General features: G+C 39.6%; 1 protein-coding gene across 2 annotated transcripts in view; it reads right to left on the reverse strand.

Annotated features, from left to right (window-relative positions):
• Positions 1–352: 352 nt before the first annotated feature.
• lrrc4cb (leucine rich repeat containing 4C, genome duplicate b) overlaps positions 353–17,223 on the reverse strand; it is a 94,935-nt gene continuing 78,064 nt past the window's right edge. For both annotated transcript variants that reach the window (XM_088334140.1, XM_088334141.1), the window contains exon 2: positions 353–6,293. In XM_088334140.1, coding sequence (XP_088190266.1) covers positions 4,374–6,266 — 1,893 coding nt within the window. In that variant the 5' untranslated portion in view covers positions 6,267–6,293 and the 3' untranslated portion in view covers positions 353–4,373. The remainder of the gene's footprint in view (positions 6,294–17,223) is intronic.

Below are 17,223 nucleotides of genomic sequence, written 5' to 3' on the forward strand. Positions count from 1 at the left end.
CAATGACAAAATATTACAGAGTGTCCCTTTAAATGATCTATTTTCGTTTTTATTATAATGTTGTCTTTTAATGTTACAAACCTAAGCAGCGATTTGTTGTCTTTCCTTTCAAAGGTTTGATTTGTTATATGTTAATGGAAGCCATCAAAAGTAAATGTAATAAATTAATCAATGTCTACCACGGAGTGACAAGAAAAATATTGCTTTATATGCCTGGTGGTGTTTGCTAAGATTGCAAAGCTATAGCATGTCTCTTCAAAGTGTATTCTTATAAATAATGTAGTCTTTTCGAATATTTATGGCCGTATTCATCAGAAAATGGAATGAAAGGAAGAAAGTACCAACAACGTCATGATGATATGCTTCCTGAAAGCTATTAGGAAAAAATGCATTTTATTCATATTCATGTACAGTATGAACTACAATCTCAGGTATCAATAAGTGAACTTCATCTGCAGAGAAATTAGCTGGACTTAGTACAAGCACAGTTTCTTGCTGTTCTTTTTTTCAGCATGTACTAAACAATTGAAGCACATGTAAAATTATGAGCTTTTTTTTTGCATTACGTTTTTGAAAATATTTTTTTTGTAGAAATGTAACCATTGCATGGTTTTCCTCTCCAAAAATGAGAGATTATTCCTACATCTGGTAACCCTTCCCCATACATACACATTTGACAGAATCCCCTTGTCTTGCGTTTTGCACAAAAATCAAGCCGACTCACCTGTTTTTTTGAGACCCACATTTTACACAGCAGTCTTATTTTTGAACCAAAGTAGCCCTCCACATCGGACAGTTTTTCATGTACATAATCTTATCAATGAAAGAAAGAAAACAATCTGTAAGGAAAGTAAAAAGAAAAATTTCAACCCTCCTTTTGAAATACATACAAATATAAAATCCCAACTGTTTTACAGCCAGCATCAACAATGAATGACAAAGTCACAGAAAGCAGTGATGACAAATTGAGCACCAAAACATAAAACCGGGAAAGGAAAAGAATGGTTCACACATTAACATTATTATTGACACTCACATCATTCATAACACAGGCTGAAAGCCAGCCATGTCTAATCTATTTCTCTACCCACACGTTGGTCTCCTGATAAATACTTTTGCCTCCATCACATTTGTTATTGAAAACTAATAAAAAAAAAATCGCATGTGACTAACCAATCAGACGCAGATGAGTTTTTGAGCGATGAGCCTCTATTGTGTTCTCCAACTATAAGCTATGCTTGCAGCCCTTACTGAATTTAAAACCTCGAATGAAGGGGCAATGGAAATAAAAAGCGGTGAAAATTTTCAACCTCAGCCGGCATTTGATTTTGTTTCAAAACACGAAGCTGCAGATTGCCCTGCAACGATGATGTCATGTGTTTTTGCTGGAACGTGATTTTTGCGTCTGTAAACGGCCATTGCATGTTCTAAACTTAAGTACCAATGACTACATAATCTTGTCAGGAAAATCAAAACATGCTCGATGAACAGACGACCGTCGCAGACAAGCGAGAGGCATATCTCCCGCATCTCGGTTTCTGCACAAGGTCACCGTTTCCATAGCGACAGTCTGATGGCTAGTATTGCCTCCTTACACCTAATCTATTTTTTATTCTCCTTTCTTCATATCGTCTATATTTCTGTTTGAAGACCCGTCATGACCGGTGTAGGTTTATCCTTCCTCCATGCTCCGACTGCTCTTCCTTTCACCTTTATGAATTAACTAACCCAACTACCGAGACAATATTCTGACAGACTATAAATGATGCAGCTACAGAGTGTACGCTCTTCATTTTTCTTGTTTTTGTCTGAGATTGGTGCATACCCGTCAACTTACGTGTTTTTCCCCATACTATATACGTTTTTTATCATTTCACGGTGTGTACGCCATATCCCAAAATGGTTTTTTTTCTTAACCAATTTTGTGTTAGACTGATCGAGTTTTGCCCATTTTGGCTGTAAACTGGATTGTCCCAGTCACTGTTATCAGACGTCATCGTCGATTGCTAATTTTGTCACGGTAAACCAGCAAATGTTATTCTCGAGCAAGTATTTATTTGAGCAAAAAAAGACACAAAAATTTTACACAAAATATATATTTTTTTTTTATTCAACATAGTTTGTCTTGTTGATAAGGGAAGGGATTGGCTGATGTTGACATGCATGTTAGTGGGTATCTTTCAATGCAGGGAATATTAAGTTTGAGAACAAATGTGCCAGGTCTTAAAAAGGTGAGAAGGGTGTAGAAGAAATACCCTATTTATTTGTGTGTAACGTGCACAACTAGTATTTTATTAACACAGTACCAACATAAAATTTACAATGGATTTAATTCATGTCCGTCAAAGTCCGATTGATCATCAGATACACTAAAGAGTTCTTTTCCCTTGTCATGCTTTTTGCCGTTATTCATATTTCTCAGGAGCACTTTCTGTTTTCTACATTTTGTAACGTTCGTCTCTGGTACCGTGTATGAAAATAGTGTGATAATGAGACAAACTCGACTTTGTGTTACACACGAATAAATACAGTACTTCTGCCCGTGCAAACTACACTGATTTTAATTCAAATGAACCACCTAAAACGCCCATTTTAGTACCCCCTCCCCACCTCAAAACATTTTCTCCTCAAATCCATACAATTCATATGCGTCACATTTTTGACTGAAAAATGGGGAATTTCTTCTAACGGCGAGAGATTGTCATGCCTGTAATATAATTTGGACTTTCTGACCAATCAGAAAAATACGTTTAAATGACTATTACAAGACTTAACCGTGTCATCTCATCTCATTTCATCTCATTAGCTGCACCGCTTATCCTCAGTAGGGTCACGGGGGTGCTGGAGCCCATCCCAGCAATCATCGGGCAGTGGGCAGGGGATACCCTGAACTGGTTGCCAGCCAATCGCAGTAACTGTGTCATGTTTAGTGATAACCAGATTGGAAGGGGCGACGCTCGGACTGCCTTATTCTACAGACACCTTTCCCAAATTTCACTTTTACTATGGGTTTATATGAATTACTTTTACAAATTTTAAAGGAGTAAGTCAACCCTTTCAATCAGACTTTTAGCATAAGCATATTTTCACATTTACAAAACCCAAATAGCAACAATTTTCTAAATGTTACCACTGCTTGTAAACATACTGAAAGACTCAAGCAGGGTTTGCCTTCCTTATCTTCAAGCTCTGCAAGGTACCCAGAAAAAAAATCGAATGCACTGCTCTTATTGGTTTTCCATTTTTGGTCTGCAAATGATGCGCTGATGCAGTTTAATGAGACGTAACCCATCTCCCCCTTATTTTGTGCCAGGTCCCTTGCTGCTTCACTGAGTCCGTTAGCCCCGTCTGCATCGGTCCGACAGGGTCACACTACATTACAAAGCTGCCTCATTTGCCTCTTTATCTGTACCAACAGATGGACTATCAGCACATGAGCTCGTGTGACCCCAGGGTGATGGCGAGGTAACGCGACACTGTATGGACGTACATCATAAAGGGGTATAAAGCGAGGCGGGCAACTGACTGCAGCCTTATGCTTCCCTTCATTTTCTCCCAGCAATATTCTGTCGTGTGACACATGCTGACGGCAATAGGGAGACGAATGAGACATGGCACGGGGTGGGGAATGTCCCTGAATTAAGCAGCAGAGACGATCAAAGGACAAGTACAAGGACATAGGGAGGACTGTACTCAATCATAAAACAACAAAGAGAATGGAATAATTAAGAATTTTGGTGCAAATAACGTGAATGAGAATGTTACTTATGTTATATGACGGTAAATGATGTCTGGCTGCTCTAAGGCGCTACGGGTAGAATGCACATACTAATTTCATTGCTTTCATCTTCAAACACGTCAAATTCTCTGATATAATCAAAAGCTTTTCCCTTCAAAATAATCTTGTGAGTATCTGATCCAACAGCTTCATTATGAAAATTAACTAATCTTATACCAGGAGCCATATAGCCAACTGCCCAAGTGTGGACGCTAGTGGGTGAACTGATGCTTGGAGTCAGCGAGTCAAAACAATAAAGTCAGAATATGACCAAATTTGCCTATTCTTATTTAGCAAACCATTCTTTTCCTTGAGAGATATAACAGATAGATAGATAAAAGAGAAAAGAAAACAAGCTAAAAAGCTATCACAATGAGTTTTTTGTCGTTTGTCACAAGACAAAGTTTTTAAATAAATAATCTTTATGTTTGTAAAGACACTTCATAAAGTATCATTTGTGGTCCCTTTGTCAAATGCTGATGTTTGCACTTTGATTATATAAACTGCCTTAATGTCATATTGCAGTTATATGTCTTCTTTGTAGTGTCCTGCTTTCTGAAAACTGCACATGTCGAATGAGATGTGAAAAGCGGGCTCAGATTTGGGTCTCTTGTACATTGTCTTTTGAACAGGCTTGAATCAATAAATGTTCCTGTGTGGTGGAGCTGTGTATGCTACTGAGCATAGAAGGGTGGTGATAAGTGCTCTTGTAGGTGTTGTAGTGGTTGTAGTGCTCCAGCGGGGGCAGGGATAGGTGTCTGTCAATAGCAGCAACACCTGCAAGCTCTTCTTCAACAGTGATGACTTCCATAGAGGAGGCTGGCCCATCAGGATCCTGTTGGTTATGCTGCTTCCTCATTTTGTAGAAAATAACGAGGAGTACCGCAGCCATGAGTGTGATGGCCACAAAGCAGCCGATGATAATCTTGGTGGTTTTCATCACCTCGTCCAGTCCGTTGAGGGCTCCCTCGCTGTCCAGATCCAGAACCGGGATGGTGTAAGTTCTCTCCGTGGTCCTAGTTAAAAGCGGAGTGGTTCTCGTGGTCGACGAGGACACCCAACCAAAAGGGGGGAGCACAGTGTGGCTGTCGTCACCCGGGGTCTCGATGGTTTCCACTGTAACCGTGGTGAAATAGGTAACTCCGCTGTTTTCCACGGACGTGACGTTGAGCACAGCTGAGGCGGAGATGTTGCCAGCCGTGTTGCTCACCATACAAGTGTACGTCCCGGTGTCCTGCATCGTGACACTGGTGAAATTAAGCGTCCCGTCGTTGAGTACGGAGAGTCGGACTTTATATGCGCCATGAGTCACCAAGGATCCGTTTGGCGTGAGCCAGCTGATGGAGGTCAAGGAGCTCGTACGACATTTGAGCTCGGCACCCATGCCCTCTGTCACGTTTAAGTCAGAGGGCGGCTCAACTATGACAGGAACATCGCATTGGAAGTAGCTGTGATCCAATTCTCCAATGTAGCGACCTTTAAAGAGCGTGGGAGTGTGGCAGCGGGCGCAACAGCTTGTATTGCCGGGCACTGACTCCTTTAGCCACCAACTGAGCCACAGGATGTCACAGTTGCAGTTCCAAGGGTTGTGATGAAGGTGAACCCGTTCCATACGATGCAGAGGTGTGAAGAGGTCATGTGGAAGAAAGGTGAGGTTGTTGTGAGCGAGGTTAAGCTCCACTAAGGACTGAAGGTCATCAAATGAATTCCTCTCAATCGTCTGGATCTGAGCATGCATCATCCACAGCTTCTGGAGGTTGGCTAATCCTGTGAAGGAGCTTGGCTTAATGATGGTCAGCTGGTTTCCAGACATTTCCAGTTCTTCCAGTCTTACCAGTGGTAAGATATTAGGGATTTCCTTTAGGTTGCACATTCCCAAATTCAAATAGCGCAAATTGCTCAAGTCCTTGAAGGCTCCATCGGAAATGTAGGAAAGACGTTTGAGTTCCCCCAAATCCAACCTTCGAAGTGAGGGGACTCGGTTGAAGGCATAGGATGGTATACTTTCAATGGGGTTGTTACGGAGCCAAAGTTCCTTCAGCTTAGACAAATATTCAAATGCTCCATTGGGGATTGTCGTGAGTCGATTATCAAAGAGTTCTAGAGTGTTCAGGCTGGCTAGTCCATTGAAGGCGCCGATTTCTATGCTGCGGATGTGATTCTTGCTCAGTTGCAGAATTTCCAGGTGCCGCAAATGTTTGAAACTGTCCACCTTGATAACCTGTATGAGGTTGTCCTGGAGGTTCAAGTAACGGGTGTTGGTTGAAATACCATCCGGCACATCCCGTAGACTGCGACGGGTACATATGACTTTACTGAACTGGTTACTGCACGAGCAGACAGAAGGACAGGTTTGTGCGCGAACTAGACTGGCCACCACCAAGATCTGAAGGGCCAAGAGAAGCGCAAATAGGGGATTGGACAGCGCCCCCTTTAGCCTACGACTTCTCATGGTCTGGCGCTGGAAGGAGATCATTTTGTTCAGCATTCATAGTTCATCTACTGTTTGAGTTTTCTGCAACACAAAAAGAAAACAAACATTTGGTGAGAGCATTCAATAACTGTGAAAGTTCTGCAGTTATGGTATTTTAATTTGGCATTGTTTATCTGCCAGAAAGCTTATACAGCATCAATTATGAAGATTTTGTATATCAACCTCACAACTAACTTTTTTATCAACTTAACCACCTAAAACCTAAGCTTCTTGTTTAATGCGCATTCATGTCCACGCATGTGGACGCCAGGTCTTAGGAGGATAAAAATCCCTTTTTTTATGACAAGACGGCATCGTGGTGACTGCTTAGCATATTTGCTTCACAGTTCGAGGCCCCAGGTTAAATTCTGCCTATCCTGTGCTTGAGTGGGTATTCGCTAAAAGCTCAGGTTTCCTACCACAGCCCCAAAAATGCATGGCAGGTTGCTTGGCAGGCATAAGCTGTATCTAAGTATAAGTAGGCCTATTAATGGACTTCCATGCCCTGCATGCCCTGTTAATGGACTGGGTACCAATTCTCGGTGTTCAGTGCCCAAAGTAAGCTGGGGCAAGCATCTGAAAAATGAATGAATGTTTATTACTATTGTTGTTCAAATGCAAAAAAAAATAAAAGCTCTCCACCGCCTTGTTGAATCCGGGAAAAAAAAACAATATCGGAGGCATGAAACACTCAGTCGGAAATGCTACAGCTCTCTATGACATAATCGACAGACCCATGTCTAAAATTTTGGGATTGGAGTTTGAGGGGGCTTTATCGGGCATTCTGAAAAATCCAATAACTGATCCGTATTATTGTTATATTTTGGTTTGCATTGAATTTTACTACGTCGTACTGTTAATGAAATAAATGAACATTTCTTTTATAAAGGCACACTGATAAACAAGCTCCATTGAATTATTTTGTGTAAATTAATTTAAATCATTTAATTTATTTTAGAAAAGAAGCAAGCTACTGGCCAAGATAGTTATAAACTTACAGGAGCTGCTGGCCAACCGGACATTTGTCTGCCATCTGACATGATAGGAGCTATGATCCATTGACATTGAATTACAGTACCATTTATCAACACCCCAAAAAAAGAATGAAAAAACAATCATCACTTTTTACAGAACATGATGATAGTGCATGCATGAGTGATTATATAAATGGATAAGATAACCTTTGCTTGGATGTGGCTGTTAGAAACATGAACGATACAGAATCATCGTTCATTTTTTGTATTCGTTCGCTTGCAGAGCACCCAAAATAAATGTACACATTCAAATAATGTATACAATGTATAACGCAGACACCAACTAGTTCATACACCATGACTGATGTCCTAGCAGCCCTTATTATGTTGTGCCGTACAAGCAACCCACGCACATACTGTACCAACAGAGCACCAACACACTATTCCAAACTTATCATGTATATGCTGAGCACATACAATAAAATGGCCAATTTGTTTCTCACAATTGCTTCTGATTGCCTTCTTTCCAACCTTATGTATAGGTATAATAGGATAGATGTTTATGTAGCACCTATGCTGTTAGACAGAGGGGAAAAAGCTACTAAACTAGTTCTAGGTTTGATGAGTGCTAAAAAGTAATAGAGAATTCCAAATTACTTTGAACGATAACTGTCAATATAATGAACAATAAACAAGACAATAAACAAAATAAAACATAAATAACATTCTCATTTGGTTTTAGGTGTTAGATGAAACCTCCCCAGTTTGGTTTAATAACCCTGTTTTATTTCTACTTCAGTTTAATGACCAGTCATCTACCCTAATTTTGGTTGATAACCTATTATTAGTCGCAAAATGTATATTTATGTGCACTGATAGGGTTTTAAAATCAACCTTAATCTGATTTTGTGCCAGAATTTAAAGTAACAAAATAATACACTTCAAAATTCAATGATAATTCAAATGAATGCCATTTTTAATGTTTTTCAATTCAGGGAATCCCTAATCCATAGGTATTGCTTATTTCTCAAAGTTCAACAGTCCACAGTCAATATCAAAGGAATAGTCCAAGTCCTACTGCAACCTGATGTAGCGTTCTATGAAAAAAATCTGGCCATGTGATTCACACCATCATCGGATGAAGTCAAATTGAAGAAAAAAGACTTGGTCTTCCAATATCCAGTTCTTAGCAAAGTCTTGCTAACGATTGTGATAAGAATCACAAGTTCTGTCTGTTGTCTACGCTGGAGTTTGTGTTCTTCCGGAAGCAATGACAAATGATTAGCTACAGGCAATCGCTATGAGGTCTTTGATGTCTTTTATTTGTTTCTAACTCACTTTTTAACAGGGGTTACATTTAATTAGTTTGAAAAATCCAAAACCCGGGCTGAACTGGTCACGTGTAAGACTAAAATCCGGGAGTGATCAAAAGAAAAGGTGTATTGAGCATGTGGCTTGTTTTCTCCCTTGCCAAGCTGCTAAGCTACTTCATCATAGGTGGACAACAAAGGGGGACATGTCTGTGTTGGAAAATGTGATGGAATGAGCCTTCCCACTAGCAAGGCCTCATATTATCCCCCGGGAATGACAAACACTGCACCGCCACCTAAACACAGCCATTGATGTTCATAGCAAACACACAGAGAGGATGATCGGTCAACAAAATGTATTTTGTTCTCTTTTGCTCTAATGTTTGTAAAAAGAGGTTTAAGTGATGAGTGTGTTATTTTTTGCTGGCAGAAATTACACACAAGACTTGGACGAATCCTTTTCATAATATACTCTACTGCAGTTTTTCCCATCTGCTCCGATTGTAAATATAGCGAACACAAGAAAACAAAAAGCTTAAATTCAACATTCTTTTCTAAAGGAATCTTACTTTCCTGAATGTACTACAACCTCTAAAATCAGTTAGCTCTTCACGTGTAAAATTTAATCTTCAACATAAACATTCACCTACAATTACTTGTAAGCCAACAGCCTCTGGCGATACGGTAAATATTACACGGATTTATACATTCTCTGGACACAAAAGCACTGTAAGCACAATTTCCTTGACCAAACACATAAATATTTGACATATTTTTTTTCTTAAAAGATATAAAATATAAAACATCTTGTAGCTAAGCCCAAACTATGGGGAAAGAAATACACTCGACCCCGCTGTACTGGACTAAGTTCTGATATTTCTGCAGACATAGCACATTTTTCAAAAGTATTTTTGCATTGTGGTCAGAGGAAAAACTGGCCAATTGAGTAAGTTTATATTTTTTTTTGGCTTTACGTGGTTTTTAATGAACTGGTTCCTTACCTTCATTGAAATTAAAGGGACAGCGTGTATCATTTAACAATTAGATGTCAATTTTTCTTTGGCCTAAATGTGTTCGGCCAACACAACCTGTACCCGACAATTTTGAAAAAGGCCCAATACTGGATTTTCAAAATGTGACCTAGGTTGCTTCCATATGTGGTCCAACATTAGATACATATTCGTTCATTTTCAATACCCAGTTTGCAGTTATCCAACCCCAATGTCATCAAAAGTCTCGTAAATGCTCCTTGAGGGCAGGAGAAGGCTGACAGCTGTTTGAAATCGCAGTTTTAGATAAGATTAGTGCCTTAATAGTTTACTTTAATGTTTCCTTTCGTAAAAGATGAAGCAGAATACTGTGATCCCTAAATACTTTGCACTCTGTAATTACCAGTCTCAGTACTTTGCAGGTTGAATAGTGTTCCGCAATCCATTACTCCCAATCAAATATTGCTTCAAGCAGGACCTGCAGAAAGCACTTTTGTTAGGCCTCACGTTTTTTTGTTGTTGTTGCTGATACTGTATTTTTGAATAAAATGAACTGCACCTACGTGGCCGCGATTCATTGATTCCAATCGAATATTGCTCTTAGTGGGGACCAGCAGACGGAAATTTGGTAAGGAGTCATGGCCGTGATCCATTATCTCTAATTGAGTATTACAGAGAGCCAGGGCAGGCAGAGAACCCTTTTTGGGGGATTCTGACTGAAACATTTTTATTGTGTCCCGCCTAAAATGATCTGCACTGGTCCAAATGATTATCTCCAGTCAATTATTGCCGAGAGCTGTGGCTGAGATAGCAAATTTGGATCATGCGTGGTGGTTATTTTGCCTAGAATGAACAGCACCAATGCGGCGATCCATTAACCCCTGGTAAACTAATGCTGGGATGACAGAGCGCATGCTAGAAAATATGGTGTGGAGCGAGGGTATTTTGCAGATTTTCTTATATTGGAAAAGGCTTCTGATACCCATTAACTGTGAAAAACGACAAATTCCAGTAACAACAATTGTGGTCTGACTACTTATTTAATAGGACAGTTCATTAATACTCAAGACAATGGTGCCACAACATTTTATAATTAAAAAATTTAAATGGACCCATTAAAAGCAAATAGCCGAGATAAGCAGTCAATCTTCTTATTTCTGTTTTTAATATCGGACACCCTCAAAGAAGATCACATGTCAGTTCGTTATTTCGACTGCAACTTCTCACTGCTGTTCATTATTTTGACTATTACGCACTGTTTACATCATTGTCACTGTTCTTTGAATCACACACCCTTTAGGGTGTATCTGCTTCATGTTCTCTAGATTATTTAATAAAAAGAAAAAGGGTTTAGGAGAGGGGTTTTAGAACAGATTTGGAATTTTGCATTGTGAGGGCTTTTTAAACAGCTTGTAGGTTCAAAAATTAAGTCTTCTCTCCTGAATTTAAGTGTCTATTAAACTATTACCTTCTCAGCTGCAAAAAAGAATGCTGTGGTGCCTCATCTTTGATGCTTCTCCTTTTCTGTATTTGCCGTGCTATTTTAAGAACTTTACAAAAAAAGGATTTTCCCCACAAATCCGAACTGCGCATTAACCGGTGTCAACATATGCTTATACAGGTAAAAAAAACAATCTGATTACTTACCCCAGCTACATTTGAGAAAAAAATCAAGGTGTGTTTGGAATCTTTTCGACCCCACACTGTAGTTAGTGAAGTTTTTATAAGTTGAAAAGCTATAGGCATAGGTGTGAAATCACTTCCCATACGAAATCTGACACGTTTTCTCATTCCAGCTCTTACTGTAGACACCTGCTGCTGAGCTAAACGTTATCTCACCAATATATTAACACATTGTGGATTAATTATGTCTGCGAACATTCAGTAGGCTTTGTCTGTTAGTTGTTTGTGGGAAAATGTTTCAATTCACAGGCCAGATGTTGTTTACAATTCTCCTAAGCATTGAAATTATCAGCAAAAGTTTAGCATGTCTTTAAAATTTCAAAATTATGTAAATTCATGTAAACACATTTTATCATAATCATGACTATGTGAAAGACCAGTGCATGATTGTTGGTTTTTCTCTTTTTTTCCCACTTTGTATGCAATATTCAATGGTTTTAATAACGCACGTTTGATATTTATGTGCAATATGTTTTGGCCCATTGAGCCTTAGCTTTAAAGTGTCAATATGATGCATGCTCAGTGGCCTCAAAGAAAATAATAGCTTTGTGGTATCCAGTGAAACAATGGTATACTTTAAACTCAAAATAGTCCAATGTCATAGAATCCAAACCGTTTATCATAAGCATGGACTCGAGGGGATTGGGGGGACAAAATGCCTCCTTAAATTTATGAGCCAGTATGCTGCAATCATTTCTGATAAATGGCAGTTAACGAACAAGCTCGTTTGCAGAGAGAGAAAAGGGAAGAGGTTTTTTTTTTGCATCAAATCACAGCACAATGTGGTGTTATGTTTGACCTTTCTGACCCGAATTTAACCTCCACCTTCCCCTGAGGACTAGCGCTTTCCCAGATGGGACAATCATACGATTGAAAATCAGCCCAATCCTCAATTTTCCTCTCCGTCTAAAAGTGGATATTAAATTAAGACAGGCACTAACTAGGAGCAATCAAACTGCCATCTGGAATTATGGACAAACTGACAATTGCCCTAACATTGTAAAAAAAAAGATTTCTTGGCTACCAGCTCTTGTCAGTGTAACTTAACTGTATAAGTTACAATGCCAATCTCATTGTTCTTTAAAGGGAATTTATATATCATTACTAGTGGTTAAAAACTGCGACTGGCTGGCAAACTGCTTAGGGTGTCCCCTGCCCTCTGCCCGAAAATAGCTGGAATGGGCTCCAGCACCCCCCGCAACCCTAGTAAGTATAAGAAACGCAGAAAATGGATGGATGGTTAGTTGTAAAAAAAATAATTAACTAGAGCAAGCAATATGGATTTTAATAATAATCAAAAATACATGACACATGAGCAGCATTGACAGTTTTATTTGGGGGGGAAAGGGAAATAGAACAAAAGGCGCTCTGCACAGGAAAGAAGAATACAAATGAACAAAAGCACAGTCTGAACAACTCATGGCTGAAGGAATAATGGCAGGTTTTTAAGGGAATGGCACAGGCGACAAGGAGTGGAACCTTTGGCAGGCAGGAACGGCTTAAAGCGCAACAATCTGACAAATAAGATTGTTAGCGCAGTCCATTTATACAAAGCGCCTGATGAGCGGCAGGTGTGGCAGCTCCAATAGGTAGCTGACATTATTGTCCACCGTGTTGCTCCTATGGGTGCCCCCAAAGAACAAAAAACTTGTAAAAGATTGGGCAAAAAAATTGTGTGGTTTGGTCACATTGAGTCTCCGTAGTTTGTATGAGTGCCACCTTCAATACAATTTCTCACCACATCCTCTTCAGTAGACCTTCCTCTCTTTGCATCACCCAAGCCCCTCTCCAATGGTTCCATTTCTACCCCATGTGTCATGATTACTGATGCGAGGCCCCCGAGCCTGCTCATTTGGGGCCAACTGCCTCGGACGCTGATTGGCTACCTGTCACTTTTTATACCCCCGTCTTCATGTCACCGGTTGTCAGTCCGTCTGCAAACCTCAGCTTACGCTAAGGCAAGCTTTTCAACCCTGACTCTCTCCTGTTCTGATTTCGGTCTGTTTCCCGGCTCCAACCCTTTTTCTGATCCCGACCACGATTTTTGCTCCCCCGTGCCGGCTACTGATCTGTTTTTTCCGCAATCAACACCGCCATCTCTCACCACGGAAATGCCACTCCTGCGTCTGAGCAACCTCTTCCTAGTACATGGTTTGTACTATCATTTCCCTTCTTCCCAATAAAACTTAAGAGAAACGCACGCAAGTGGGTCCTCTCTCCGTTCTGGTCCTGACACCACCGTCCATACTAAATTAAGTCCTTCTCTTCTAACCACTTTCCAGTTATCACCGGTGTGCCCCAGGGCTCTAATGTGGGACTCATCCTCTTCATAACTTTCAACCTCCCCCTAGGCCATATCTTCCGTAATTTAACATATCTTCCCATTGCTACACAAACAACACCCAACACTAGCTTTGCTGCAAACCTAACTCCACACTTCCGACCCCAGTTCTTAACTTCCTGCCCTTCTGAAATAAAATCATGGTTCACAGCTAACTAAAGTTAAAATTAAACAGAACTAAAACTGAATTTCTTCTTACTGGCACAAAATCCACCCAGTCAAAAATTGACCCATGCACTCTCTCCATCAACAGCTCCCTAGTCTTTCGCTCCTTTCAGGTCAAGAGTCTAGGTGTCATCCACAACAGTACACTCAGCTTCCACTATTATACAAACAAAATCACCCGGTCAGCTTACTTTAACCTCTGCTCAATCAAACATCTTTGACCCTCTCACCCTCCCTCAAAGACACAGACACACACACAACCACCATCCTCGTCCATAGCCTTGCCCTGGCTTTTATTTCTGTTTTTTTTTTAAATTCAATTATCTGTTTTTTATGCTGAACGCCGATTTGAAATAAAGGGCGTCATTATTATTGTCATTCTTCTAGCATATACTGGACTGTCTCAGAAAATTAGAATATTGTGATAAAGTTATTTATTTTCTGTAACGCAATTAAAAAAACAAAAATTTCATACATTCTGGATTCATTACACATCAACTGAACTATTTCAAGCCTTTTATTATTTGAATATTGCTGATTTTGGCTTACAGCTGAAAAAAACTCAAAAATCCTATCTCAAAATATTAGAATACTTCCTCAGACCAAGTAAAAAAATAATTTTATAACAGCAAAACTAAATCAAACATTTGAAAATGTCTATTGATGCACTCAGTACTTGTTTGGGAATCCTTTTGCACGGATTACTGCATCAATCCGGCGTGGCATGGAGGCAATCAGCCTGTGGCATTGCTGAGGTGTTATTGATGCCCAGGATGCTTCGATAGCGGCCTTCAGCTCATTTGCATTTGTAGGTCTGGTGTCTATCATCTTCTTAACTATACCCCACAAATTCTCGATGGGGTTCAGGTCAGGGGAATTAGCAGGCCAATCAAGGACAGTGATGCCATGGTCAGTGCACCAGTTACTGGTGATTTTGGCACTGTGGGCAGGTGCCAGATCATGCTGGAAAATGAAATCCTCATCTCCATAGAGCTTTTCAGCAGATGGAAGCATGTAGTGCTCTAAAATCTCTTGGTACACAGTTGCATTTACTCTGGACTTGATAAAACACAGTGGACCAACACCAGCAGCTGACATGGCTCCCCAAACCATTGCTGACTGTGGGAACTTCACACTGGATTTCAAGCAACTTGGATTTTGCTCCTCTCCAGCCTTTTTCCAGACTCTGGCGCTTGACTTCCAAATGAAATGCAAAACTTGCTTTCGTCTGAAAAGAGGACTTTGGACCACTCTGCAACTGTCCAGTGCTTCTTCTCCATAGCCCAAGTCAGACGCTTTTTCCGTTGTCTTGAGTTCAGAAGTGGCTTGACCATGGGAATACGGCTATTGTAGCCCATTTCCCGGAAACGTCTGTGAACTGTGGCTTTTGATACCTGGACTCCAGCTTCAGCCCACTGTCTTTGAAGCTCCCCCAAATTCTGGAAGCGGCTCTTCTTCACAATTTTGTTAAGGCTGCGGTCATCTCTCTTGGTTGTGCAGCGTTTCCGGCCAGATTTTTCCCTTCCAACAGACTTTTTGTGGATATGCTTTGAAACTGCACTCTGTGAACAGCCTGCTCTTTGAGAAATTTCTTTTTGTGTCTTACCCTCCTGATGGAGGGTATCAATGATGGTCCTCTGGACAGCAGTCAGATCAGCAGTCTTCCCCATACTTGTGATTTAGTTTACTGAACCAAGCTGAGTGTTTTTAAGGCTCAGGAAACCCTCGCAAGGTGTTTCGAGTTAATTAGATGATTCAGGTGATTAGTTGAATAGCCTACTTGTATACTTTTTCATGATATTCTAATATTTTGAGATAGGATTTTTGAGTTTTCTTAAGCTGTAAGCCAAATTCAGCAATATTAAAATAATAAAAGGCTTGAAATAGTTCAGTTGATGTGTAATGAATCCAGAATGTATGACATTTTTGTTTCTTTAAATTGCATTACAGAAAATAAAGAACTTTATCACAATATTCTAATTTTCTGAGACAGTCCAGTATATAGTCCAAGAGAAGGGTTAGCAACAGAAAGTACAGTGTACACTAAATGTGTTTATTCTTCATGAACGAGTGCTAGTTTGATCATGACCTGAAAACATGTGGGTTATTTTCTAATTATGGAGCATACCTATTTATTTCTGTTCATTTTTTATGAGCGCCGAATCCAGTGGAACATTCTCGTTTCCACTGCTTCCATTAGAAACTGTTAATTCAAACAGTTATTTGTACACATACGATAGCCGATTGCTCTTTGCTTCACATTGTCACAATTTAAGCAATACTTGTGTTTCTGTGGTAAGCGTTCCTGCAGTTTAGAATGATAATGAGGAATTTTGGTCTTCCTTTTGTTCCATATTTGATGGCCATGGTGGAGGGTGGGTTTATTTCATCAATTTCACCAATAGAACTAATTGAATGCTTCAGTGACACTCATCAAGTGATAATTTAATTCTTAATCAGACATTACCTTATGCTGCCTCCATTATGGTAATTGCATGGGCTAAATCATTGTCCAGGGACTTCCATGGATGTTGGTATGTGCTCTGTAGAGAGATTATGACGGAACGCTTGCATGGCTGAGGATGAGGGCACACTTAGTATTCTTGTCATTTGGTTAGCGCACCACTTTCAGCATTGATGTATAGGAGGCAACACGGCAGTGGAGAAAGGCTTGTGGTTGCACAAACGTGGCTTGACAATCCCATTGCAATTACTCACTGTGGCGATGAAAGAACATATTCTAACATGTTCCCGTCATGCTAGGGTGCATCAACGTTTTGGCATCATGAGCTAAGGAGTGCTGTACATGAAATATCAGTGTGCGAGTAAATCCAGAGCAGGAGTTGACAACTATTTGGAGTTGCGGGCCGCTTTGGGTTAAAAGATTCGACCAAAGGGCCGATCCAGGAGGCCTATCGATTATCTTTTTCATTTATAAATAATCATACATACAGACATCTACATGTCTTTATTTGTTAATTAGTTTCATCTCATTGGTTTTGAAACGCTCACAATTAAATCAAAAAAATATAGTAGGTCTCTGTTTTAAGCACTTAATTTGATGTCTTGTTTTAGTACTACTGTAATTGTATTTTTATGGTATTTTTGTTGTATTTCCTAGTCTGATTGTTGTAGTGTTTCTGTAGTATTTCATATTATGACTCTAGTTTATTTTTTGTAGTATTTATGCACTTTGTTGTAGTATTGCCATAGTATTATTTTTGTGGTATTTTGTATTAGTGTTTTTGTAACATTTCCATGGGAGAATTTTTGCAGTATGTCTGTAATATTTTTGAAATATTACTCTAGTTGTATTTTTGTAGAATTTCTGTCCTAGTATTATTGTATTATAATATTAACGTAGTGATATTTTATTAGTATTTCTTGTAGTTTTTCTGTTGTATTTCTGAAGAATTTCTGTCATAGCAGTTTTATAATATTAGTATAGTTATTTTTGTACTTTATCTGTTGTGATATTGTTGTAGTAGTATTTTCTATTAAAGTTTTTCG

The sequence above is a fragment of the Urocampus carinirostris genome, chromosome 4 (genome assembly GCF_059441175.1).
Source record: "Urocampus carinirostris isolate Australia breed hairy pipefish chromosome 4, RoL_Ucar_1.0, whole genome shotgun sequence".
NCBI classification, from domain to species: Eukaryota; Metazoa; Chordata; class Actinopteri; order Syngnathiformes; family Syngnathidae; genus Urocampus; species Urocampus carinirostris.